At 47.6% G+C, this 25,420-nt stretch overlaps 1 protein-coding gene across 9 annotated transcripts in view; it reads right to left on the reverse strand.

Annotated features, from left to right (window-relative positions):
- RUSC2 (RUN and SH3 domain containing 2) overlaps positions 1-25,420 on the reverse strand; it is a 59,618-nt gene that overhangs the window by 15,485 nt on the left and 18,713 nt on the right. For 5 of the 9 annotated variants that reach the window (XM_019283317.3, XM_010395091.4, XM_019283315.2 and 2 more), the window contains exons 2-3: positions 21,788-21,893; positions 901-2,976 (exon numbers count right to left, since the gene is read on the reverse strand). In XM_019283317.3, coding sequence (XP_019138862.2) covers positions 901-2,869 — 1,969 coding nt within the window. In that variant the 5' untranslated portion in view covers positions 2,870-2,976; positions 21,788-21,893. Of the gene's footprint in view, positions 1-900; positions 2,977-21,787; positions 21,894-22,295; positions 22,317-23,672; positions 23,949-25,420 lie in introns of those variants that run through there. The other 4 variants (XM_010395093.3, XM_010395092.3, XM_010395095.4 and 1 more) reach the window with 4 other exon arrangements.

Consider the following 25,420-nt stretch of genomic DNA (forward strand, 5'->3'; position numbering starts at 1 on the left):
TTACCTCCTGCCAAAATTTTTGAGGACATTAAATGGAGACAGTCTGGTTTTTGACATGGTAGGGGCTATTTACTGCAGTGGTCTGGTCAGAGGCATTTTAGAAGGGCTTCTACCTGTGAAGCAGGTGTAAGACCTGCCTAGGGCAGAGACAGGTCTCCCACAATGCTGGAGAAATCACCATACCTCTGAAGGGAGTGTCACACAGCTTCCTCACGAGGACAAGTGACAGCAATATCAAGGTGGGAAACAACTCACATATTACAGGAGTCCCTACAGAGGTAACTGTGACAAAGGCTCTCCGTGGGAACCTTTGCTGCAATCCACAGCACTGCGGAGGGCGTGACCAGGATATTCCAGCAGAGACACACAGGCTAGACTCTTAAGGACTCACACTGTAAGTCCTAGCAGAACCTGTGTGAGCTTCCTGAACCTGCATGGAGAGAAGATTGCTGGCTATGCCTCTTCCTTCTCCACTTCTGCCCCAAATAGCTCCAAAGAAGAAAGGCTGTGACTATGACTCTACTGGGCATCTTCACATCTCTGTCTTAGGAGCTAAGGGCAGGTGATTCTTATGGATAAGCACAGTAAATTCCCTGCAAGGGATACAACCCTTCAAGCTGCACAGACTCTCTCAGTGCTAATGCCATGTCCTCGCTCACGTGGTATGAAAGGTTTGAACAAAACCTCAGGAGGCTTTAGAAATACAGAGACAAGACACGTACACTGATATGAGACTGAAATGAGCACAGCAAGGCTTTGTCCCAGGGACTGGTAGGCCAGGAACCAAACTGCACAGGCACTGGTTTCCTATCACCATGCAGGTTCCCCTGCTGCTCCCCTCATATCCCAAAGAGCTGCCTTCCTTTTTACTTATCCCCTCTGCCTAGTTTGGCTCCTTACCGTCTGCTCGGGCTCTAACATCTTTTTGTCCGTGGCCACTGGCAGAGCCACCCGAGAAGCTGGCATCTGCCTCCGTCAGCAGGGAGAGAGGGGCTTGCTCACCTGCCCCATGCCCACTGGGGACCTTCTCACTGGAGAGTGAGTCTTTGGTGGAACACAAAGCCTGGCTGTCCCCAAAAGCAGGATTCAAACAGAAGCCCTCGCAGCTCCGGTTCAGGCCATGGATGAAGGGCATGGGTGGAAGACTCTGGCTGCGCCGAGCTCTTTCTTCAAGGAAGGTTGGGCAATCCCGCTGAGTCTCAGGGATTGGAGAGAACTCCAGGGAAGAATCACCACTAGAGCGGAGCGGTGGGGAGGTGCTGTTCTTTTTCCGTCCTTTAGCCAGTTCAGCGAATGATGTCACCCTCTTGGGGGGAGAGCTCTGGATGGGTATTGCTGGACTTTCACTCAGCTTGACTGGACAGCTCACCATGCGCTCCAAGGAGCCCAGCCTGCTGCCAGGACTCCTGTCCAGGTTCTGATCATAGCTCCTGGAGCGCTGCCGGCTTGTGTTGAGGTTCGGTGGTGACACATTGACATAGACCTGACCCTCAATCATGTTCTGGCTGGAATCTCCCTTTGGCTCCTCTTCACTGCACTCTACGTTGCCTTCCTCTTGTCTCAGGTCGGGCCTTCTAAAGAGATAGTATTCTGTGGGCTGGGCTGGGCTACCCTTGGTCTGGTCTTCTGAGCAGCTAGTTATGGAAGATCCCGCAGGGCTGGGGGATGACTGGGAAGACAAGTCACACGTGACTAACTTATAGTAATTCTGAGTAGCCACAACAAGCCGCGCTTGGCTCTGGAAGCAAGCAGTGAGGTCTGAGCTCTCTGACGTGCAAGGCTCACAGTGGAGGTGGTAGGAGTTGCAGTTAGCATCGAGGACAGGTGAGGAGGAGTGTTGACACCCACACACCTTCCCCGAACTCTCTGGGTTATGCGACTCACAAGACATCTTGGATTCAGTGGGTGATGAATGTAAATCCAGGTAAAAAGCTCCTGTGTCTGAGTGGCTGCAGAAGGAAGAGTCACAGGACAGGTTAGCTGAATTGAGGTTGGATTGAGATTGGCCATTCATTTTGTTGTAGAGAGCACTGAAGTTCACCAGGACCCCATCAGAGCTGTTGCAAGAAGAGTCACTGATGTAGCCCATCTGTTGGTCAATCACTTCAGACTGACTTGATGAACTGTAGCAGCGACAGTGCTGGATCTCCGAGCTGGAACAACTGCATGTCCTGTGCAGGGCGTCCTGATTCCGCAGTGATTCACCTGTGTTCTGGTTCCACTCCTGGTCACCACTGTCAAAGGAGAAGTTGGAGGAGCTGCCACGATGGCAGCTGCATTCATCCAGCTCCATGCGTTCTGAGGCCTGGTGGCACCTGTTTGCATTGTTCCTCTTCTGGATGTTGTCACTGCTGAGTTTGTCCTCTTGCCCATCCACCACACCAGACCGGCTGGCCATATTCCAGGATTTCACAATGTGGTTGGAGTCGTGGAGGTGGAAAGGGGGCAAGGCCAGATCCTGCAGACTGAAGGGAGGTTTGCCATCGACGAGTGAGTTGTGAAGGTGGAAAGATTTTTGACCCAAGTCATCCCCAAAAATGGTGAGGTCTTCACCCTCACTCAGCAGGAAAGGGTTGTGTCTCTTACTGACACTAGGGACAATCAGATCCCTCGCTTTTCTTTCTTTTTTGTCTGAGGCCTCTGCTGAGGTTTCAGAGGTCTGGAGAAAGCTGCTGTACACCAAGGAGTCAGTCTGTGAGAGGTCTCTGTCTGGAAGGGCAGAGGTCCGAGTAATGCTGAGCTCTGGCTGGCAGAAGGGGTTGGTCCTTTTGCTCACGGAGCAGCACTGTCTATCGGGGACCTGGCAATGCACCAGGGGAATGTGATGGACAATCAGCGTCTCACCAGTCAGTTTGGGAGGACTATCCATGGTGAGGAATACTCTTCAGGGCATCAGTGAAGCTGGTACCACCCACGAACAGGTAGGGCTGCACATGAGAGGCAGGGAGGACACTTCTCATGAGGGAATTCAGATACCTACAGAGAGACAAAATCACAAAGGAAGTCACCTCTCGGGAAAGGCAGTGACTATTTAAAGCATCCTTGGTTTGAGTGAAGATTCCATGTGTTGACAAGGATCAAACAGACTGGTTTCTTGTCAGCACAAGTACCTGAGCACGAGGTCCTTCTTCTGGGAAACAAACCATCACAATGTAAAACAAATATGTCACCCTCCATGCAGGCTCCTGGGACAACACTTGTGATTCCACCTGACCCCTCTCAAAGTTACCTGAAGAGAGTAACTGATTTCAGTCAAGTGGCCAAAGAGCTGTACAGGCTTTGGGCCAAACAAAGACCTCACTGCAGATGGCACTGTGTGCTCACAGGAAAACAGTACAGGGTATGAAGTCAAGCACTGCACTCTGGTGAGAGCAGTCTATCTTCTCACACTGGATTGAACATCTTTGCTTTCCTTCAAGAACCAAACACAGCAAGGTCCTGCAACAGACACACAAAAGTCCAGGCAGACTGGAAAGCAGGAGCAGACTAAAACAGAAAAGTAGCAACAGTCATTCCTCTCCAAAATCCAGGAGACCCCATGAGGTCTTGAGCCCTCTTAATGGTGCCAGAGGAACATGCCAAAGTATGCAACTACTTATGCACACAAGGGCCTCTCCAGTGAAAAGGAGTGGATGACTTCACTGGGGCCATGGGGAGGCACAGGCATCGGTCAAAGAGGTCCCATACAGCCCACTGGCTTTTGCTGACGTTTTGCTGATGGTGAAGCCTCAGCTCAAACTGGTCCCTCCTGTGGTCTGTGAGGGATTCATATCTCTCTGCCACATTATCTGTGGCATTTACCTGCTTATCTTATTACCTGCTGTACTTCACAACAGTGTGACTGCCACAGTCCCAGGACAGGCGACCATATAGGCAGGGCACTGCACAGGCAGGGCACTAAGAGCCCCACTCTCCCTGTGTTCACTAAATAGCAGGTTCTCGTAGAGCCAGCAGAATAACAAAACGGTTTGGACTGAAGGGACCTTAAAGAACATCTTGTTCCAACCCCCCTGCCTTGGGCAGGGACACCTTCCCTGGGACCGGGTTGCGCAAAGCCCCATCCAACCTGGCCTTGAGCCACTCCCAGCGTCAACAACTGGGCATCAACAATTTCTCTGAGGAATCCATTCCAGTGCCTCTCTACCCTCAGAGTAAAGAATTTCTTCCTAAGATCTAATCTAAACATGCCACCTTCCAGTTTAAAGCCTTTCCCCGTTGTCCTGTCACTCTCGGCTTGTGTCAAAAGTGCCTCTTCATCTTTTCTTGTAGATGTTCACCAGCACTTGACGTGGGATAGCAAAAGACAAACTCACTTCTCCCTCCCCACCTAACCCAGAAGTCCAGCCTACAAGCACCTCCAGCACAGTCTGCAGGGAGTTTTCCTCCTCCCTTCCTGTCTACATATCAGATAATCCAACACAGACAAGTGTATGGGTGGGTAGCTAAGGCAGCAAGGAGAGGGAGAATCCACAAAAGACAGCAGTGATCCAGGATGAGTCTGAGAGATTAAAAAATAACCTAGTGCTCTCACAGATCTACCACTTGCCCTGAAAATCTTGGCCCAAGCACCCTCGGTCAGCATTACACATCCTGTAACTCATCCAGGCATCCTCAGTGCTCAGTGCAACCTGAAAAGTGCATCCTTGGATCCTGTTCTGGACTCCAGGACTCCATCACTGACCTTCAGACTCCAGAAAGTGGTATGTACAGTGGATTTTGCCTACCTTACCCCAGCATTTGTGATTGTGAGGTGATAATGGATTTGGAGCAGACCTGCAAAGGCACATGGGAGCCCAGGAGGGAAACTAAGAAATGTGGGTTAAGTGAAGTTAGAACAAGAGCTTAAGCAATGAGACAGCTACACAGAAACATCAGGAACTTAACTTCTTTCAGCCTCAAGGTGTAAGAATAGCAATTAGAAGATGATAGAAATGATCAAAAGAAGTACTTTCCTCCCACGCACAGTAGTGCATCTCACAGACACAGGATGATGCTGGCAGGAAATAAAACTACAAAGATGGAAACAGAGCTAATGTTTACAGTAAACTCCCAATAATGCGAAAGTTAATGCTGACACCAGTGTCAGAGAACAGACAGGCCTTCTGGTACATGCTGCCAGAGACTTACATGGCCAGGACTCTCACCTACATGTCTGCTTCTCCTGGCATGTTTCATCCAGGTTTAGGCTCTGAAGAAGAGAGATCACCTGGACCACTTGGACCACATCCAACTGGACTATTAATTGTGCAACCCTAAACTCTCTCCCTCACCTTAGTCTACCTAAAACCTCTATCAACCTTTACACCCCTTTCAGTGACTCCTCTGTCTTACAAGCTTTTGGCTCCTTTCCCACAGCTGCTGCCACAGAGGCTGATCTGTACTCAGCCTAGATCCTGGGGGACAGCTTTTTTTCATCAAGGATTCCTAAGATCCCATTGCTCAAGAGCCACTGTGGATAACAGCAGCTCCTGACCCTGAGCCTAGAGCACACATAGACACACACACTTGCTGGAGTGGTGTTCATGCCCCAATTTGGACCTTGTGCACCAGTGATGGCACAGCAGGAGGTCTGAGTTTATCTGAGTTTATTTCTAGTTAACTCAGCAGAAGCTTATCCTGTCTCCCTGCCCCTGCCTCACAAGCATTTTGGGAAAAAAGCTGGTCCCCCAGTGCCTGTGTACTCATGTAGCCCACCCCTGCCTTTGTTACTGCTCTTGTATCTGACTGTAATGCTCAGATCACACCTCTCCACCAGGCTATGCTGTATTTCAAGTGCTGCCACTATGCAACCACCTGAAAAGCATCATTTTGAGGATACAGACAATGATGGCAGCACAGCCCATTGCTGAAGCACCAGGTCTCTGCTGCCTCTGGGAAATGGCTGCTTGGAGCAGGCTCCCAGCACCAGCATCCATCTGCTGACAAGCCCCGCACACAATTCACGTCAGTGCAGAAGCTGCTGTGGGAGGACAAGGCTTGCACAGACACACTTTGACATTTGACAGCAAAATGTCAGAGCTGACATGCAGCCATTTTCCATCTGTCTCTCCCGTGCTCTGGCTGCAACACGCAGCTCTGCCCAGCTCTCTGGCTCCGGCGGCAGCACAGGCTCCCCGGGTGGGCTGTGATTCACCGGGTGCCACAGATGCTGCAGCAGACGGCTGCCCATCCTGCCTGCACCCACAGCCTGCTCCCTGCACCAGGCTCTGAGGTGCAGGATCACAGGTGACATGCAGACAGCTCCTGCCAGGAGACATTCTGATGGCTTCTCTAGGGGTAGGCAGGACATTTGTGCCATAGCTACTCCATTTCTCTCCCTTGCAACACCTCCTGGCATCCTCTGGACTTAGGGGTGCAGGGAGGTTGGCAATGGCACTGCCAGCACAAGGATTATTCAGTTCCCAGCACCAGATTATCCTCCCTGGCTGCACCATTAGTTGACCCTTCCTTATTCTGGAAGACTGAAGAAATATCCTTCCTCTTCCTACTCAGGGTCTGCTACGCTGGGATTGACACTGGGGAATAAAATGCAGCAAGCAGACTAGTTTTAGATTTTGCTGGTTTTCATCAGCTCTTTGTAAAGCCCTCACTCCCCTTTTGCAACAGGAAATTTGCAGGTGTGGATAGGCAGTTCATACCTGAACCTTTTTTGCCAGACCAGTTCATTCTTCTTATCATTGTGCTGAATCCAGCTCAATGCTACACACACAAAAACAAACACAGCATCCAGCCTAGAACAGCATGTAATGGCAGTGCAAGGCAGGGAAGCATGCAGGGAGCACCACAACTCTAGACACGTCTGTACATCAGCCATTTTATTTTCAAATGTCAGAATTCTTGCCTTCTCCATACTGACACCTTCTGCTGCAACATGGCAGATACGGCTTGTTTATTCAGGGAGCTCTTCCTTGAGGTGCTAAGGATTACCTGGAGAAGGTGAGGGCCAGACTGTGGATGCTTCATTCCGACCAGGATAATACGGAGCAGACAGAATGGCTTTTTGCGATACAGCTACATTTGGTATGGAACTGCTCATGAATGATTGCATCCCTGTGGAAATGAATATATGCAACAAAAACTCCTTAGCTGCAGCAAAGCTCTAGGTAAAAAGCAGGTGAGTGCTGAGCAACAAAGGATGGTTCAGCACTGATCTGAGAGCCACCTACCAGGTCACATCTGTGCTTTAGAGAGGAGGCATCATGCTGCAGGTAACAGGAGCATGCAGAATCTTTTGGGCTCTGCACTTCGTGCCTTCTAAGTCCTTGCTGACCACTACACAGAGACCCTCAAATCCCTCTCCTGTCATACCTCTAAGACTGAGGACACTGTGCTAATTTAAAGGTGGTCAGTGCAGCTTCATGGCTCCTTTGGAACAAGCTTCTGCCTCTGCAACACTGCTGAGAAGATGCAGAAGCCACCAGACCTGCCTGCAATTGCCTCCAAGAGCTGATGAGTTACGGTTGCACACCTCCAGGCATACTCTGATCTCTGTTATGGCTCCAACCAAAATTTCGGAGTTCTAAAGCTGAACCCTTAATACCCCACTCTTCTCAGAGCTGTCCCCTGTACACATGTGGGGCAACAGGGTTCAGCTCAGTAACACAGGCTTCCTCATAAAATGTAATACATTGGAGGAGACATGCTGAGATATAAGACATAAATGTGATTTTAATGCAAAAAGACTGCACATAGAGCACAGAGGATGAAGAAGCAGGAGCAACATCATCAGAACTGTCAGCTGGAGACTTTTTGGAGGATGCCTTTTCTGAACAGATTATTCTTTCTACAAACCTCAGTCACTTCATCTATGGAATTGAGTGTCCAAAGGAAACCTTTAACTGTGAGGGTTGTTGCTGACTCTTTCTGTATGGCTACGGTTTCACTGTCATCATCACCTTCCTCAGAGGGAACAAAATTCATCATGTCACTCAAGGGTGAAATATGCAAAAACAGGGTTAAAAGCTAGGCATTCAGTTTCGTAGAAGAAGCAGAAAAAATTATTTTGTAATAGAGCTGCTTGTTCTTTGAGGGTTGTTCCATGTTAACCCCTGACTCCCACAGTGCATTTGCATTAACATGCCTGAAGAAACCACCCAAAACCCTGCAAAACAAGCACCAGCAGAAATGCTTCAAAAAGCAATGGTTTGTGTGATCTTGCAGACACATGCACCATACAGACATCTCCTCTTTGCCCCACAGGGAGCAATATATTCAGTTTACTCCCTGTATGTCCACCTCCAGGCAAAAGGGCTGGGGGATTAATCCAAACTGAAAGCCACCCTTCAGACAGTGTGGGGGATCTCAGGGCTCACTGTATGCAGCACCAATCCTGCAGTTTATCCCTGCCCTGGCTCTGCCACTCCAAAAGCTACCAAAAAGCACTGGATGGTTTAAAAAAAAAACTTAACAGGAAAACTCCAGGAAACTGGAGGACATTCAGGGAGCAGCATCAGAGAAGAGGATGGGGTGAGTGGGATGGGGTGAGTGGCCTGGGGATGGTCCTGAACCATGGGAATGAATAAGCAGAGGGTGGAGATGAGGAAGCCTGTAAGTTGTTGCATGATGGGTCTAGTTAGTGGTATTTGTTTGGATACCTGTTTCTTTCTTGCCAGCTATTACATCTCTGTCAAATTCACACCTTCATTATATACTTTATTAAATCATCCAGTGTGTTTAATGAAAGAAAAGGTATAAAAGGAAATGCTAGTTGTTTTACTCATCCTAAACCTCCAGCTCTCCTTCCCTGCCTCAGGGGACAGGGAGCATAGTCAGGCTGGTCTACATGCTCCCAGGATGAATATTCCAGCCCTTTATGTTTAAAGGGAGCTGCAGAAAAATAGAAAGACTAAATATTTCCTAAACTTCTGCCTCAGCTCAGGTTGGTTCCTCTTGTGGTGTTGTGCAGTGATTCCTGAAAAGACCACTTCCCTTTTCTTTCCACAAAGCCCTGCCTTAGCCAGGGCTTTTTCCAGTGGTTTCCAGGACAGCCTGACTAAGCCCATGATTAATGTATCATTACATCCCAGAACTATATAGGATTATGATGTGTTCCAAATGGAAACTGCAGCATGTGACCGTCAGTCACAGCCCTTGTGCTGCTGGCAGAAAGGAGCTGCATGGGTCAGGGACGAGGAGTCACCAGCACACACAGAACTAAGCAATAGGTGTAGCGTGTGTATTCCTGATGATGACATAACCAGTGTGAGGCAGGTACTGCCTCCCAGTCAGAGGACAAGAAGCCCCAGCTGCTCTGTGCATTTAGAGTTACACAAGACAACAGAAATAGCTCAAGCAGCAGATCTATACCAGCTAACACAGGAGCAAGAACAGTGACCCAACCAGTTTCTCCCATTTCTGTGTTCCCTTGCTCTGTGACTCATCATCTGGCATGTGGCACTCGGCAAGAGCCATTTACAGGCCATGACTCAGAGCATCCACTGAGGTGCTTTGGGATGGAACCTGCTCCTCCTCCTCCTCCCTGCCCCAGCCCCCAGCACATATGCTCCTAATTACTTTATGCAAATCCACAGAGAAGAAAAAGACTGATGTTTCTAGCTGTTCATATCACACAGAAATTGCTGCTGAATTAAACTGCAGACACAGTAAATCCTTTCTTATCACAGACACTCTAGTAGCAGCAGCAGCAGGAGGAGGAGGGACTATGCTTGTATAGCATCTTTCTGCCTGAGCAATCTGAAAGCTTCCTGAAGATCTTACAACAGCAGAAATCACACAATTCCATTCTGAAACGTGCATCTGCCTGGGTGCTGGAGTCGGGGGTTGCAGGGTCACCAGAGCACTCAGGAACCCACGCAGAAGGAAAGAAAATCTTGTAAGCATATGAAATTTCTGGGCACACTCAGTATCCAAAGATGCCAAGACTACCCCTCCCTAACTGCACAGCTTTGGTTAGGGCCTAGTGAGCCTGACCTAATGGGTGGCTTCCCTGTCCATGGCAAGAAGGTTGGAATTAAATTACCTTTAAGGTCCCTTCCAACCCAAGACATTTTATGCTTCTATGATTTATGGCAAAGCAGGACTGTCAGCTGGCTGCCTCATCAATGTGTTCCTTCTACTGACCTGCCCAACTGAGGGCCCCAGGAACCAGCAGCTGCAGCTGAGTGGGGACAAAACCACAGCCAGCAGCTGTGGGTGAACCTGAGTCAAAGCCAGCAGAAGTCTGGACTGAAGGTTTTCCCACCAACTTCTATGCCTGGGAGCTGTGAGCTCAAAAATCTCCACCACAACACCCATGGGAGGCGGGGAATGGAGTGTTTGGCTGAGGGAGCCAGGCATCAAACTCAGCTCAGCTTCAGGAATCAATGCCAGCTCTCTGACCTGTGCCTGCACAGGGTGGCAAAACTGGCTACGTGCAATGGTGAATGAGCAGCTGCTCTTGCTCAGGTGTCCACCACAGGGGTGAAGGCTCCTGAGATAATGTCATGAAGTGGAGAGGACATAGATGCTTCATATGGATGGAAATACTCTCAACAGCACTGGAGATTTCTGGGCTTGCTGGGGATCTGTAGCATCCCTATAATTAGAATCACAGAATCACAGAATATGCAGAATTGGAAGGGACCCATCAGGATCATCAAGTCCAACTCCTGGCCCTGCACGGAACACCCCAAAAATCACACCACTGCAGGGAGAAAAGGCTTGAAAGTGGAAAATTTAGTGAGGAGGAAAAACACAGTTGTTTTCACTCAAGGTGACCTGGTAGCTGGGAGATGCTAAGAATATTCGGTGCGGGAAATTTCATGTATTGCGTTTGCTTTGAGAAATGGAATTTCTGTAGAAGACAACAGAATCCTGTCAATGACTTAAAACATCATTCTTCACAGGTTTGGGCCTCCCTGCTGTGAGAAAGAGAGGTAAGAAGCTTGGAGGTTACAGAAAGCACAGAACTATGAAGGATTGCACATGGGCAAGGCCCTTTGAGATGCTGAGGCCGGGGAATGGGCCCATGTGCTTTTGGCTCCTCCTAGGGTGGAATAAGTTTAGCAGGGTATGTGTATCCATCTGGTTTTGAAACCTCACAACCAGTAAGGTGATGGGATAAATCTACTCTTTGCACTTCAGCTGTGGGTCATGGTCGCCTTGGTTACTAGCATCTATCAGTTCACACAACCCTGCACCACCCTTTAGAAAGAGCTCTCAAAGTGAAGTGACAAATCACTTGCATTGGATTTTCTTCCCTAACCCTTACTGGAATCTGGCTTCAGGCAACATATTGCCAGACCATAGCAAAGCAGATGACCTACTTATCCAGAGCTTATGGGAGGATAATTTCAGGAGCAATCTTCATCTGCACAAAAAAGGCACACAAGGCCAGCTCTACCTCAAGTAGTCCTACATCCTCTACCACATTCATGACTTGTGGAAAAAAGATGAGCTAAGTCCTAAGATGGCCAAAGAAAGCCTGTCTTCACTGTGAACAAGATCTTGCTGCAGTACAGCTCAGCACATCCATACAGACTCCAGCCACTCCATGGCTGCATATCTTCCCTATTGCTTCCTTTCTGTGCAGATTAAAACTGATATTGCACTTCTGTCCAGACTATGCATTACAGGAATCACAGCTGCAAAACAATCCCTGCAAGAAAAAAAACCCCTCCTTACAAGACAAAAGCATCAGTGACCACTTGAAAAAGCCTGACAAATAAGGAACTCAGTCTTAAGATAACTCAGTAAAAAGAGGCTGTAAAATGATGTTTACTGTCTCTTCAGCCCAGAGTGCCACATATGCAGGAATTACTCACTATCAAGTGAAAACCAAACATTTCTGAGATGGTGGATTGCAGATGTACAACCTCACGCATTGTGACAGCAGAACAGGCAGCAAAGATGGCTACAGGGGAGTCAAGTAAAACCACAGCCAGGCCAAGCTCTTGAAATAACAAAATATCACCCCAGAAGCCACTGTAAATAAAGCAGTTAGTGATGTCAAAAAGCACCACCAGGATTATTTTCAGCCTGCAGTGCTGCAATGCTTTGCTGCCACATCCCAGTAAGCAGGAGAAACATCACCTAGGAATGATGGACATCAGATCTGCCAGGCAGTCTGAATGCCTGCGTCTGCGGAGCTGTATTAAATGATGCAATCCTACACAGAATTTAACGCACACTGCGCGCAAACAAATCAGGAGCGCCAAAATCAGGCACAAACAGAACACATCCCAGCAGCAGCCTGCTTTACTAGATGTTTCTCTTCCACGATGCACATCTAAATGGTTTTTCAACCAGCAGCTGCGACCAACAGCTGACTCCTGCTAAGGCTGCAGGAGACTTTAACCCTTCCTAGCCCTAGGCTGTTCTACCAAGACTAGAAGAAATGCCTGGATACACAGGAAGACATTTTCTGCATCTCCAAGGCAGGAATACACAATGGTCTGGATGCTGGCAACTCCCTGATTTGGGGTGATAGCATTGTACAAAGCAAAATGGTTGAGTAGCCCAATAAATGCAGCATCTGAGGAGTTAATACATTAAATTTATCCTGCCTTCTTAAGGATATCAAGACCACATATAATATATATGTTAATTATTAATTATCTTATATTAATACATGAATATATAAAAAATACATATATAATACATTATTTATATAATACATTAATACATGGATATATGTATAGTAATAACAGTGATACCCAAATGCTTTTAGACCACAAGCTGGATTTTACAATCCCTTGAAGTCAGCTGGAGGAAAAGATCTTGTAGCACTCAGATTTGAAAATGGAAACTGCCTGATTGTTGTTAAGACTGTGCATTTCTTGATCCTTTTTTTGGCCAGGTACCTGAACAAACAGGTCCTCTGCAATCATGTCTGAATCTCATTTCAGCAGAGTTCAGTGTGGGTAAAAACAAAAAAGGCAGAATGATTCCCGGGATGATGAGACAAGAATTGTCTGATGTAGGAACAAATCCTTGGGCCATCATGAGACTACCCAGTCACAAGCAGCCTCCTTCATTTGGGATAGTTCACATTGCAGAGCAGGTTTCATAACCTTCCCATAGAAATTTAGGAGACTATACAATCATCCCTCAGTGTCCCTTTTGGGATTCCCACAAATTTTTAGAGCTTGTAACTTCCTGAACCAGTGCCTTCCACACCAAATTACATGCCACACTAGTAGTTATCTGTCAGTACTTTTGAACATAGGGATATTTAACTTCACTGCTTATCCTTGGGCTAGGGCAGGGAGAGGATCATATTTTCTACTGCATTTGCCTATCTTCAGTGCCAAGATTTTCGTTCTGCTGAAGTACAAGAGTATTCCCAGATCCTTGGTCTGATTACCAACCTCTCTCCAAGTGTCCTCTTGATGTGTGGGTGTGTTTGTATGTTCACATGGCTGGCAGCAAGGCAGAACTCAAGAGGATCTGGATGAAACCACAGCATTAGTTTATATAACAGAATATTTTCCAAGCAGCAAAACTAACAAAAGGCAAGCCAGAACCTTAATAAAATACTTATGAAGCAGACCAGGCACTCCTAATGATTACACATACTTTCCTTCTGAGAGGGAAATATATCCCTTGTAGGGGCTGGCAACCCAAACCAAGCTCAGTTTGTAAAGCTCTATTCAGGACAGTTTATTTTAGAATATCACTCCACAAGACAGCTCATGTGCTAATTAGGCTTGGAATGACTGGGCTCAACAGAGCATTAAGGGTAAACTAAATCTGATAACCCTGGATTAACCAAGGTCTTCTGCTGAGGATGTTGTGCTACAGAGACCTATTGACTAGAGAAAAAAAAGGAGGGCAAACAGGGATGATCCTTGACTCTGTACTGGAAGAGCAGTCAGAGTTCCAGGAGACCCACCAAGCCAGGTTGGATGGGGCTTTGAGCAACCTGGTCTAGTGGAAAGTGTCCCTGCCCATGCAGGGGTACGGAACAAGAGGGGAACTTCAGGGTCCTTTCCAACCCAAACCATCCTACGATTCTGTGAGCATTCTTTTAATCACTTCAAGGGTGTTTGAGAGAACTGAGGAGGCACCTTAAGACTGCAAGGCTCCCAGATCTTCAAAGACAGGACACATTCACATTTGAACACCTTTTTTCTTGAAGCTGTTGCATCCTTTCTGGGCCAGAAGTCTCAGAGAAGACAAGTAGCTGAGACAAATGTTTGCCTGTGTTAAGCCCTTGCACTGAGATAGGCCTTAACAAAACCACAAGGTTTTAAACCTCTGCAACTTCTGAACACATACTATAAATACACTGGGTAGTCTTATTCACAAGAATGCCAAGCCATTTGGGAATACTGCTGGGCTTTGAAGTTTGAAAGCAAGATTCACGGACTAATTAATCACAGTACATGAAAAGTATTCATATTATCAGTTTCAAATAATCCTCCTTGATTTCCTGGAGCTTTCACATTACCATCGGGGCACCTCATAAATCATTATTTTCTTTCTCTAGATTGTTCATTATTTCATATCACAAACCCTACAGTTTCCCATTTACCACAAGTAACTTCCATTTCTTCAATCTCTCCTCTTAGGAGCATTTTCCAGGGACTTGTTCAGTTTCCTAGGCAGTTTCTCAATTCCCTCCAGCTTCTGAGCTGGGGTGACTAATTTCACACAGTTTTCCAATTGGCAGTGGGATTAGAAGTTGTAAAATAATTTTCCATTCCACTTCTTATGTACCTTAACATCCATATGTACATGCCCACCAGGTAACGTCCCTTATGAGCAGGGTGACAACCAGTTACTTTTTGCAGTTTAATGACATCAGTCTAATGACTTGGAATGCGTTTAATCAGTTTAATAATCTGGAATCTGACAAAGTGTATGTTTGTGACTATCTTCTCTTACACACAGTTATGTAACTTAGCATCAAGCTAAAGAATTTCAAGATTTACAACAAGACTAGCCTAGAAGAAACCAGGGGGTTTTTTTTACATATCTGTTCTCTGAGGAAAGGGGTTTCTTCTCCTTCCTCTCTGAAGTGTGAGTTCTGGGTCTTTGCTCTCTCAGGCTATACAAATTCTGGCCTGCCCACATGCAAGTTCTTTTTGAGGTCCCCCACGAGATAAAAGGGTCCTCCAAGCCTTACTAGGGTCTGGGCTGAAGGGTATTTCTCCACAGTGAATTTCCCTCACTAAAGCAGTGAGGCCTAGCAGCCAGCACCCTTGAAGGAAGATTCCCCTTCCATTTTGAAGGCCAAGCCAAGAGGTTGTTGTGGTTTTTCTTTTCAACCTCAACTCATGCCAAGGGGAAAGTAGAAACAAGACACTGGACCAAAATCCTGGATGTTGAATGTGCTCTGGTACAGAGGGGAATCACTCCTCAGTGCCTCTGGGACAAATACAAATCCACAATTTCAGTTTGGGGTGTTTCTCTACCCTGGGGTACCAAATCCTGTCAGCAGCACAAAGCCTGGGAGAGGTCAGGGTTACAGAGATGGAAATATTCTATGGGGTCTCTGAAACTTTTGCAAAGTCATCAAGAAAAACAGAGATTACAGAAACCCCAGCGGGTCAAAAACGATTCTCAGCATCTCAGCCAGATATGGCCAAGCATAAACTGAACGGCTGTGGCTGGAGCACTGCCACCTTTGTGCATTAACCACCCCCATGCCATTGCTTGTCAGTGCCAGGACACACCTGTTTTCTTGCAGTTTCCCCCCTCCTCCTCTCCTATCGTACTATGAACTGGCTGGCCCTCCTGACCAGGGTCAGGGACGCCTGAGGTCACCCTGTGCTCCATGCTGCCTCACCTCTCCTCTGACCCAGTGTTCCCCCAAAAACAGCCACTCTGAGGATCACATGGGAACAAACGGGCTGTCAGGCTTACTGTAATAAGCAGTCACCACCTTCAGAGTGCTTTATGAAGACAGTAATTATAAATAGCAGGTGCCTATGGAAATGAATGGGCATATGACAAGGAGCTGAAGGCAGGAGGAGATATCTGGGTAAGGACAATGGTCTCCTCAACACCATTTAAAGCACTAGGACCTGCAGTTGGAGGACAAATCTCAGCAGCAGGGTAAGTTAGATGCCACTGACTGTGGACAAGCGAGAACAGCTTGCTGCCAGTAGGAAATAGCTAAGTGCAGATGCATGCTGAAATCCACTTGCTGGTTTTCTGAAGGGAGGTACAATCACTGGTCAGGGTAAGACACACTTGGGCAAGAAACCCCTTAGAAGCCACTGCAACAACTCAGATGAGAGCAAATGGTGAAGGAGACGTCGACCAGAGTAAGCCAAACCCCAGGTGGACATGTCACTCCAGGTATCAATCATCAGAATGAATTAGGCAAAGCCAAGGAAGGTACACCATGTGGGCCAACAGCATCTTGGGACCAGAGATAAGAAATATTTATTCCTCCCACTGGATCTTCTCCTTGTGTGGGCTTATCATTCTTCCACCTGAGTTACTGGAAAAGGTTTGAAGATGGGACTACAGGGAAATACACTGTAATTAACCTGCCTGCTAAGAGCAGAAAATTGCACTAGCACCATAATCAAGTCAGGTCATTCTCCCTGCAAAGAAGGGCATCTGGGAGTAAGCTATGCTATGTGAGCTTACACATGACAATGAAACCTGAAGCACACATCCCTGCTGTTTGCCATGGGAACCCCAGAGAGGGACCAAAAGAAGGTATCTTGCTAAACAACCAAGGTGAATTGGGCCTATAGGCAGAAGGAGGCAAAGTAGCCATGTGGCTGGTCCTGCACCAGTGCAGGCAGAGCATAATGAAGAAGAGAACGAGCTCACTGAAAGCATTTAGGGCACATTCTTCCAGAAGTGACGGCAGCTACTGTGAGTTTATAGAGAATGAGGTGCAGTTCTGGAGCCAAACTGATGAGATTAGTATAACTGTGTAGGGACTCTAGTCTGAGGTAACAGTGGCTCTGAGGCAAGTATCAGGTGAAGACCCTCTATTTGCCAAAGTTTTCCATACAGGCTCTAACTTAATATTTTCTCCCTGTAACTCCCAGAGCAGGAACTCCCCTCTTCCCAAAAGGAACTGCTAGCATTCATACACTCTGAAATACCCCTGGCACTGTCCCCAAAAACATAACAACAGAGCAGTGGCACTTGTTCTCTGCTTCCAGAGGGCATTTTGTGTGGGAGCAGAGGGTGGCCTTTTGGTAGTAAGGCCAGTTTCCTATCACTTGCCAAGGGTCAGTACAAAGCATTGCTGCCATCACTCAAATATTGATTATTTATCACTCAAAGGTACTGCCAGCCCCACACCCTCAGCACTGCCCACATGATCTCTCTTCCAAGAGTCCAAACTCAGCACTTCAGTCTGAGCCAGAAGTCGCCATCAGCCACGTTATGGCCACACACCTACATTACAGCTCTGCCTTCCCCCTCCATCCCATTTACAGCAGTTAACAAACACAGTGGGTTTTGTTTGGGTTTCTTATCCCTCTGTCTGTTAATATAGCAACCATCAGCCTTGCCCAGTAAAAAGTACTTACATGTGTCTGAGGGGTAGAAAAAAACCATTACCTACACAATCCTTAGGCTGCAACACAACTGTGGCAGGGAGAGAAAGAGCTTGTGGACCAGCCTGCTTTTGTGCTCATCTTAACAGGTATGTCCCAGCTTTGACCCACTTCTTTCAGAAAATGAACATTAAAATCATTTTCATCAAGAGAGAAAACTGGAGCAGAATCAGAGACCAGAGGTATTTTAACAGCCCATTTCTTTCTTACTGGAGAGTAACCAACTTTGAGATGAGTGTGAGGACACGCAGGGAACCTGCTTGGCAGATAACATGGCAAATCCTTGCTAAGACTCATTACCAATACAGCTGTCATTGATCACTGCTGTAGATTTCATCCCCTGCCAGCCAAGCTCCCTCAGTTTCTTCAAGCCTTATCCTGCAGCCTCTCAGACAGCTGGAATGAGCTGGGCTTCTGGCTCTTTGGTCTTATGGACTGGACAGCCAGAAGAACTTCATCCACATCAGAACGCTCCCCATGAAGCAGCACAGGTAGAAGACAAGTGAGGTTTTCCACTACTGGTGAGATTTCAATGGTTTCCACAAGCATGAGGACAAAATCTTGTTTTCCAGTACTTCCCTTGATTCCACCGCTGACAGGGAGGTACCTCCAGCTCCAATCCTCCACCTCTCAACCATCTGTAGAGATCTCCACATCTCTTACTTTGGATTTACTTTTTTTGGGGTTCAACTATCAGAACTGTGCCTATTGAGATGAGTTTTCACCCAGCACCCATGATACAGAAGTGGCTTTGGATTGAATATCTCAAGCTGACCCAGTTTATATTAAACAGAACGGTAAAAAGCAAACAGAGCTGTAATGAAACCTTTTTAATTTTTAAAGAGCAGATCTCTGGCATGTCAGGGTAAACAGTTATAATGCCAACAAGAACAAAGAGCTTGGAGAAGTACTGAAGAAAATACTTTGAATGTAAGTAAAAAAAAATCTGGGTTCACCACGGAAGATGAGAAGATTAGAAGAGAAAGGCTCCTGACCAACCTGAATGAGCAACCACACCAAGAAGGATATTAGAGACAAGAAAAATAGCATCTTCAGTGCTGTTTTGGCAAGATGAATATTGAAGCTGCAGCAATTACAGGTTACATAATACAAGGGAAAGAAGGTGCAGAAAAGGAAATGAGCTTTTGAGTGGAAACAAATTCAAGAAGATGAAAGCACTCAAGTCAGAAGGACAAGATATTCTTGATCCCAGAGCAATGAAAGAATAGTTGGTTGATCGCAGCTGGCAACTGCACTTTCAATAAAAATACCCATTAGAAAAGAGAGGAAGAAGGTGAAACCATGTGGCTGACAAATATTAAAGGTAAAAGTCTGTAGCTGTTCTGCAAGGGCAGGCAAAGCGACCCACGTTAGGTTTATCAACCTGCCCTTACTATTACATAAATCTTTCAGAAAACACTAGAAAAGAAAAATAAAACAGGGAAATAAACTAAAAACAGAGCAAAGCACAACAAGGGGTTGCAAAAGGCAGGGTATTGTCTGGGTATTAGGAATCATACCAGAGTGAGATCTTGACTCACCAGGAACATCTGACTGGAATAAAATGAAAATGTCTGGGACTAAAATTTTGTTCTTTCTTTGCTCTCACAGCCTCAGACACCTGACAGGCAATAATGGAGCTTTGGGCAGGCCATTCCTGAGTTCACAGCATATTCTCCTGGGCCACCTGTACTTTCTGCAATGCAGGTCCAGGTCCCTTGTACCTAGAGATCCAGCTGCACTTTATCTCCATCATCTGCATCGAAGCAGTGAGGAAGACACACTCCTGTGGATCATTTCAGTCAGCTCAGTCATTAGAACCTCTTGCCCATCTTTTAAGTGTCTCAAGGCAGAGATTATCTATGCACTCTCACTGCTTAACAGATGTTCTTGTAGGAGTAGTACCTACTAGCCAGGCACAGCCTGTATGCCCTGGGGACATTCCCACCCCACACAAAGAAGGAGGCTGCATCACCTTCTTTTTATTTCTTTAGGCATTGTACACACAAACCATACACACATGAATTTTCTTCCACATGCTGATACAGGTATGTGTGTCCTGTACATTCTGTTGGACATCCTGTCCTCCAGCACATGATGTGCTTGCTGCACACAGTCATGCTGGGGTTACCCACCACCACTCTCCCACAGGAACTTGCTCTGTAGCAGCAAACCCAGTCTGGTGCACACCTGCAGGAGACATCCCGCTCCCTGCTCCCATCAGCCTGAAAGGGACAGATTCTGGGAGACACAGAGAGGTTCTCCCAGGGCCAAGAGCAAGACAGGGGTGAGAAGGAGCTGCAGTTCAGGAAGCATTATGGTGCTTTCAGGACATTGTCATCGATCTGCAAGACGGCAACAAGCCACTTTGAGATTTTGCTGGAAGCCCTCTTCTTCTCACCTGGCACCTTGCACTGAAACTCTGGGTTGCCTTCATCACCAGGGATAAAGGCTGTGGAGCCTTGTGACTCCATAGGGATGGAGAGGGAGCAACCAAATGAGAACCTGCAGCAGCAAAATGGTTCCTCCAGAGAACTACTGCAGAAAAGGCTGTGCTGAGGATCACCCCCACCCCCACAAACCCTGCAGGGCTGCACACAGCACTGAATGTCTCAGGGAACACAGTGAGAGGCTGAAGAATGACAACAGAAACAACACATTTGCATTCCCTGACAATGACAACCCTGAATTTCCCCTCTGTGCACTCTCCCACTGGTCTCTGACCCAAATCCCCTGCTCCTCCAGCTCTGCAATGCCTCTCATCTGCCTCTTCTTTCCACGGTTCCTCTACAGCTCTGCAAAACATTTACCATTTTATCTACATCTCTCCTACCATCCTGTTGCTCTTTATAAGCCTAAAAAAACTTTGTCTGAATGATTATTGGGTCACTGGAAAATGGGAGAAAGTTTTTGTGAAATTTTGTGAAATAGGTAAGACCTGCCAAACTCACTCTTCAGCAACACTGGTATGAAAAGCTGCAGGTGTGTGGAGATAAAAATGCAGATCTCTACTTCCCTTGTACTCTAATGCACCTTTATGCCACCCATCAATCCACTCCTTGTGTGATATGTTCCTCTGTGACTCCCATTTACTCCACATCCACCCAAAATCCTGCAATTGCAACCCCACACACTCAGCATTTTCCGTAACTCCAAAAGACTGAATCTGCTATTCGATTATTTCCTTTTGTTATGACATTCCCATCTGCACATTCCCCTACAGCCACGTCACTTTAACACATATACCAAAATCTCATTCTTTTATACCTTTGCTTTGTTGTTCTCACTGTCATGCTGAACATCGCCCCTTCAGCATCTATATCCCTATCCCACATACATCCTTCTCTTTGTTCAAGCCCTCCTCCTATTTGCAGAGGCAATTTAATGGAAGGATTTGTGCAGAGGGTGGGGGAGGGAGGAAGAAGAAGGAAGGCAGGGAGGGAAAAGAGGGATTTGGCTACAACAAGACCATGTAATTAAGCTCCAGCGACTGGTACCCAGCCTGGACCCCTCATTTCAGTAATTAAAAGCAGTAATTCCTCCGTTCCTAGATAACCTTTCTCATCTGATCTGTGAAAAGAGGCAGGGAGAAAGCATCCATTTACACAGCCAGCACAGACACACCCTGGCAACACAAAGGACTCCAGCCTGCACAGAGCCCGTGTATCTCTTAGCAGAAGGACAGGGTTTTACATGCCATGATATTTACCCTAATGCCTTTTGAACAAATGATTTACCAGTATTTAGGGGAGAAAAAAGAAGGAAAAAAAAAAGAAAAGAAGCCAAAAAAAAAGAGCCAAAAGCCACAGTGACAGCAACCTTTCCTCTGTCTGAGTCCTTTGTCTCTGGCTTTTCATGGAAGTGCTGTCTGTCAAAACAGCTTTTGAGCTGCACAGCAGCATCACCGCCAGGGATGCACGGAGAGCATGGTATCTGGTGGGACCACAACAATCCGTGTGGGCTCAGCTGTCATGGCAGGCACAATGGAGAGCTGTGCGGAGGCACTGCCGGGGCGAAGCACGACTCGCCTCTGCACAGCCAGCCCCGGACATGACAACTGCTATTTCACAGCTACAATGGACAAACACACAGTCTGCGCAGCAGCCGCAGCCTCCTCGCTCGCTCACATCCATGACAGCCACAGCCCGCTCCAGAGTAATGCAGCCTCTGAAGAGACAAAGCAATCCTAAAATCCTTAAGCTTCATCGGCTAGCCGGCATCCTCCACAAAAACAAACCGGCCACCGTGCAGGACGACGAGTGGCCTGAAAATCAATAGCACAACTGACACCCACCCCGATAATTTCTCCACCTCACCTTTCCACAGATCCTTCTTTCCCCGTCTCCTGTCAGCAAACACACTCTGCTCCGCCACTCCTGAGCGCTCAGATTCCAGAAGGCTCCGTGCTCTCTCACCAGGATGCTGTGGGAAACACAGAGACAATTTTTTTTTTCCGATTTTTTTTCTTCACAGCTGCATCCCTGGCAATGCAGAGGGTCTGCGCAATCACATCTCTGATGCTCCTGCTGCTGCTGCTGCTGCTGTGACGTTGCTGCGTGTGAAGGAGCAAGCATGCCCACAGCACCGCCGCTCCAGCTCGCATTCAGTCCCTGTGGAACCTCAGACAAGGCAGGGGATGGGAGGGAGCAGAAAAGGAGGAGATGATGGAGGATTGATTCTTACAGGAACTGGGAAATCAGGAAGGCAGCATGAGGAGAAATAAAAAGATCGAAGCCTGTGCCATAAAATAGAGCTGCAGCAGCTTATTCTGTGATGAGACTGGATTTTGGATGCTGTGTGCTTGCAGGCTGTCTGATCTCTTACCCTATCTTTGCCAAGGAAAGCAAAAGGGACTGGAGTGTTATGTTCCTGCTGTTGATAACGGCAGCTAGAACCCTTGGAGATAAAATGGCAGTCTGCAAAGCAACGCACTGGAGGAGGAGGAGGAGGATGGGAAGACTGTGAGAAGCTTCCTGAAGCTTCTTTAAGTTTCTGTAGTACCTTGTCCTAAACAGCTTCATCAACAGTATCTACCCCGCATCCCTGAAATGCAGCCACCTCTGGAGTAAAGTGCAACCACCAGCACTTCCCATAGTGCCGAACCCACCGCATAGGGGCAGGATGTCTGTAGTCCCTGCTCTCACCGGGGACCTCAAATCAAGATCCCACCAACTCTTAGCTGCAGTTTGTGACTAAAATGCTGCTAGATCCTGACATCTCAGCAAAGCAACCCACAGCAGATCTTCCTAGCAGAAACATGGGGTCACCACCTGCAAAGCTCAGGCTCTCTTGCTACCTGGAAGGATTTTCCCATATCCCTTTTCACCAGAGGCAGCTGGTGAGAAGAGGTGATGGAACTTGCTCCATTGGCAGAGTAGTGCAGCTCCTGACAGGGTACAGGTAGCTGTGCAAGGGACAAATGTGGCTACTTTTGCTTTTCTACCAGCTGGGGCATAACCACACACCCCAGAAACTCAGTTGCGCTCCAGGCTGTGCTGTGCCAGGGAGGTGTTTCTAACACTAGAGCAGCATCCATCCTGGAGGGACTGCTCACATTACTGCCCTTCCTCATCCAGCCCTGCGCCTACAGCCCTGTGTAGAGCCAAGCAGAGCTCAGAAATTGGAGCATCCACGCTGGAAAAAGCAAAACCTGTAAGCCCAAACCAAAACACGTCCTAAACTGAGGCTCCACAGGAAGTGAGCAGGGCAGAGCAAGGCAGAGAAGGGGTAAAACTGTCACACAGACAAAATTCAAAGAAATTAAGAACTGCCACACGGCTGAGTACTTTTTACTTTATGCCATGATGTACCAAAAGCAGCAAACAAGTAATACAAATACAACAACCCAGACAATATACAACACTTTACAGAAGCTTCTGCCTCTGGAGACGTCAACATAAAATGCTATGACAGAAAAATGTTAAGACTTATTACTGGAAGTGGCTGCCAATTATCTCAGATCCAAGAACACTACAAAATTTTAAAATACCTCTTCAAGTACATTTAAATCAGATTTCTGACAGAAAACCATGGGACTGGGGGGTGGTTCCTACCAAGGGCTTCAGTGGCAGGAGTCCAGGACTCCCCCCAGTGCACAGAGACCATTCCACTGGGAAAAGAGAAAGGGCCTTGGGCTGTGGGCTGTGCAGATTGTTCGCAGTGCACTGGAGCCAGCATCACAGATGCAGCTCTACTACTCACCTCCAAACCACAGTGAACGATCCCTGAACCAGTCCCAGAAGTCGGGCTCCACAGGTCAGGTCCTTCTGAGACATCAATGTATCTGCTCTGTCAGTGGCACTTTATGCTCCCCAGCCCACTGCCTGCCTTTCCTGGGATGCTCGGGACCCACAGCACCAGCTGGTCTTGCTCAAGAGGCAGGGACAAGCCCCTGGGAGGATGCAGGAGGGAGGGACCTACCTCCATGCCTGGCCATTACAGCCAGCAGAAAGCCAGTCCTGGCAGGCTCTGTTCCAACCAAGCTGCAGTAAATGAGACTATTTACTGTGCTCCCATTAACGTGCAGCCCCAGGACCCCTGTACGGCCAGCCCCATTGTACTGTCAGTGTTAATTAAGGCAGGCTCAAGCAGACATCTCCGGCCCCTTCAGCTGGGACAGTCAGGGAGAAACAGCGAGGAAAGAGAAGGAGAGTTTCAGCTGTGGAGCTCTGTGCAGAACAAGGAGCATTTGTTACCCAGGAGACTCGTTCCCACAGCAGAGAGGAGAATGGAAACTATTTCGGTGCCCTCCCCAGTCCTCCACAAGCATTGCCAATGCTGACGCCAGGAGGTATAAATGCTGGCAGGCTGGGTGCTTGCCTTCATCCCTGCCACAGGACACTGGCATTAACCAATTCACTGACAGCAATGCCTGTCTTGTGTAGCAGATACACACACCAGAGCAGATGGGAGTCAGGGGGGTATGTTCTTAAAAATCAGAGCAATGCAGCAGATGAGGGGCTCCCTAAGAAACACTACTATTTACACATCTGTTCCCAACATAAATGTCTGTACCCTCCTCCCCAAAATACATTCTGCATGTTCCCCAGATCTCAAACTCACATGGCCTCAACCCTCTGCAGCACACACCCCTTTGACGCATCTCCCTCCCCAATCTGCCTCAACTCAGCAACAGCGCTAGGAACTGACGGCCTGTCCCAAAGCTTTGCAGGCAGCTGATCTCAGGCGCTAATAAGAAAGAACAAAGCTCTTTCTTGCGGACTGTCTTCTAGGAGATGACTTCTCTTTGATCACAGAGATGAGTCACTGCAAGAAGGGGAGCATGGCTGACTCCACAGTGACACGCAAGGAAGGAGCAGAGATACTGCAGGCTGGTGACTGTATCCCTTGGAGAAGGAAGGTGAGAGAGATGGAGGTGTCAAGACATGCCTGCCCCTACAGTAACAGAGGTTCCCATCTTGCTTCACCTGGGCAGGTAGGGATAGGTGCTTCCCACAGACTCCAGCACTCTGTAGTGTAGGTAGCTTGGCAGGAGAAAATTCCTTATCGAGCTATGTCAGCCTCACTATCCTCAAGCATCTCAGGTGTCAGGAAGGATTTCTGCCATCTCGCCTCCTTATCCCTTGCTCCAGGGCTGTAAGAACTGAATGCACAACACAACCTCCCACCTGTGAATTCCAGTAAGGAGGCACATCCTGCTCCCAGTCCTGGGCTGCAGCAAAGCTTACCACTTTGGGGGGAGCCACAGGTGCTGCACTCACACTGGACATGAGCTGTACATGTACCTGGGGTTCTTGCTGACAACAATTAGGACACAAATAGATCAACCGGGTGTTAAAAAGCCCAACACATTTCAGGCTTGGGCTTGGGCTTCTTCCTTCATATAGCATGCAGGAATTGGCTGCTAAGGTCAGCACACGCCCACATACAAGAAGAACCCATTACACTTTTGCCGCAGTCGTGCAGTAAAATCACCCACCAGCTGACCC

Source organism: Corvus cornix, chromosome Z (genome assembly GCF_000738735.6).
Source record: "Corvus cornix cornix isolate S_Up_H32 chromosome Z, ASM73873v5, whole genome shotgun sequence".
NCBI classification, from domain to species: Eukaryota; Metazoa; Chordata; class Aves; order Passeriformes; family Corvidae; genus Corvus; species Corvus cornix.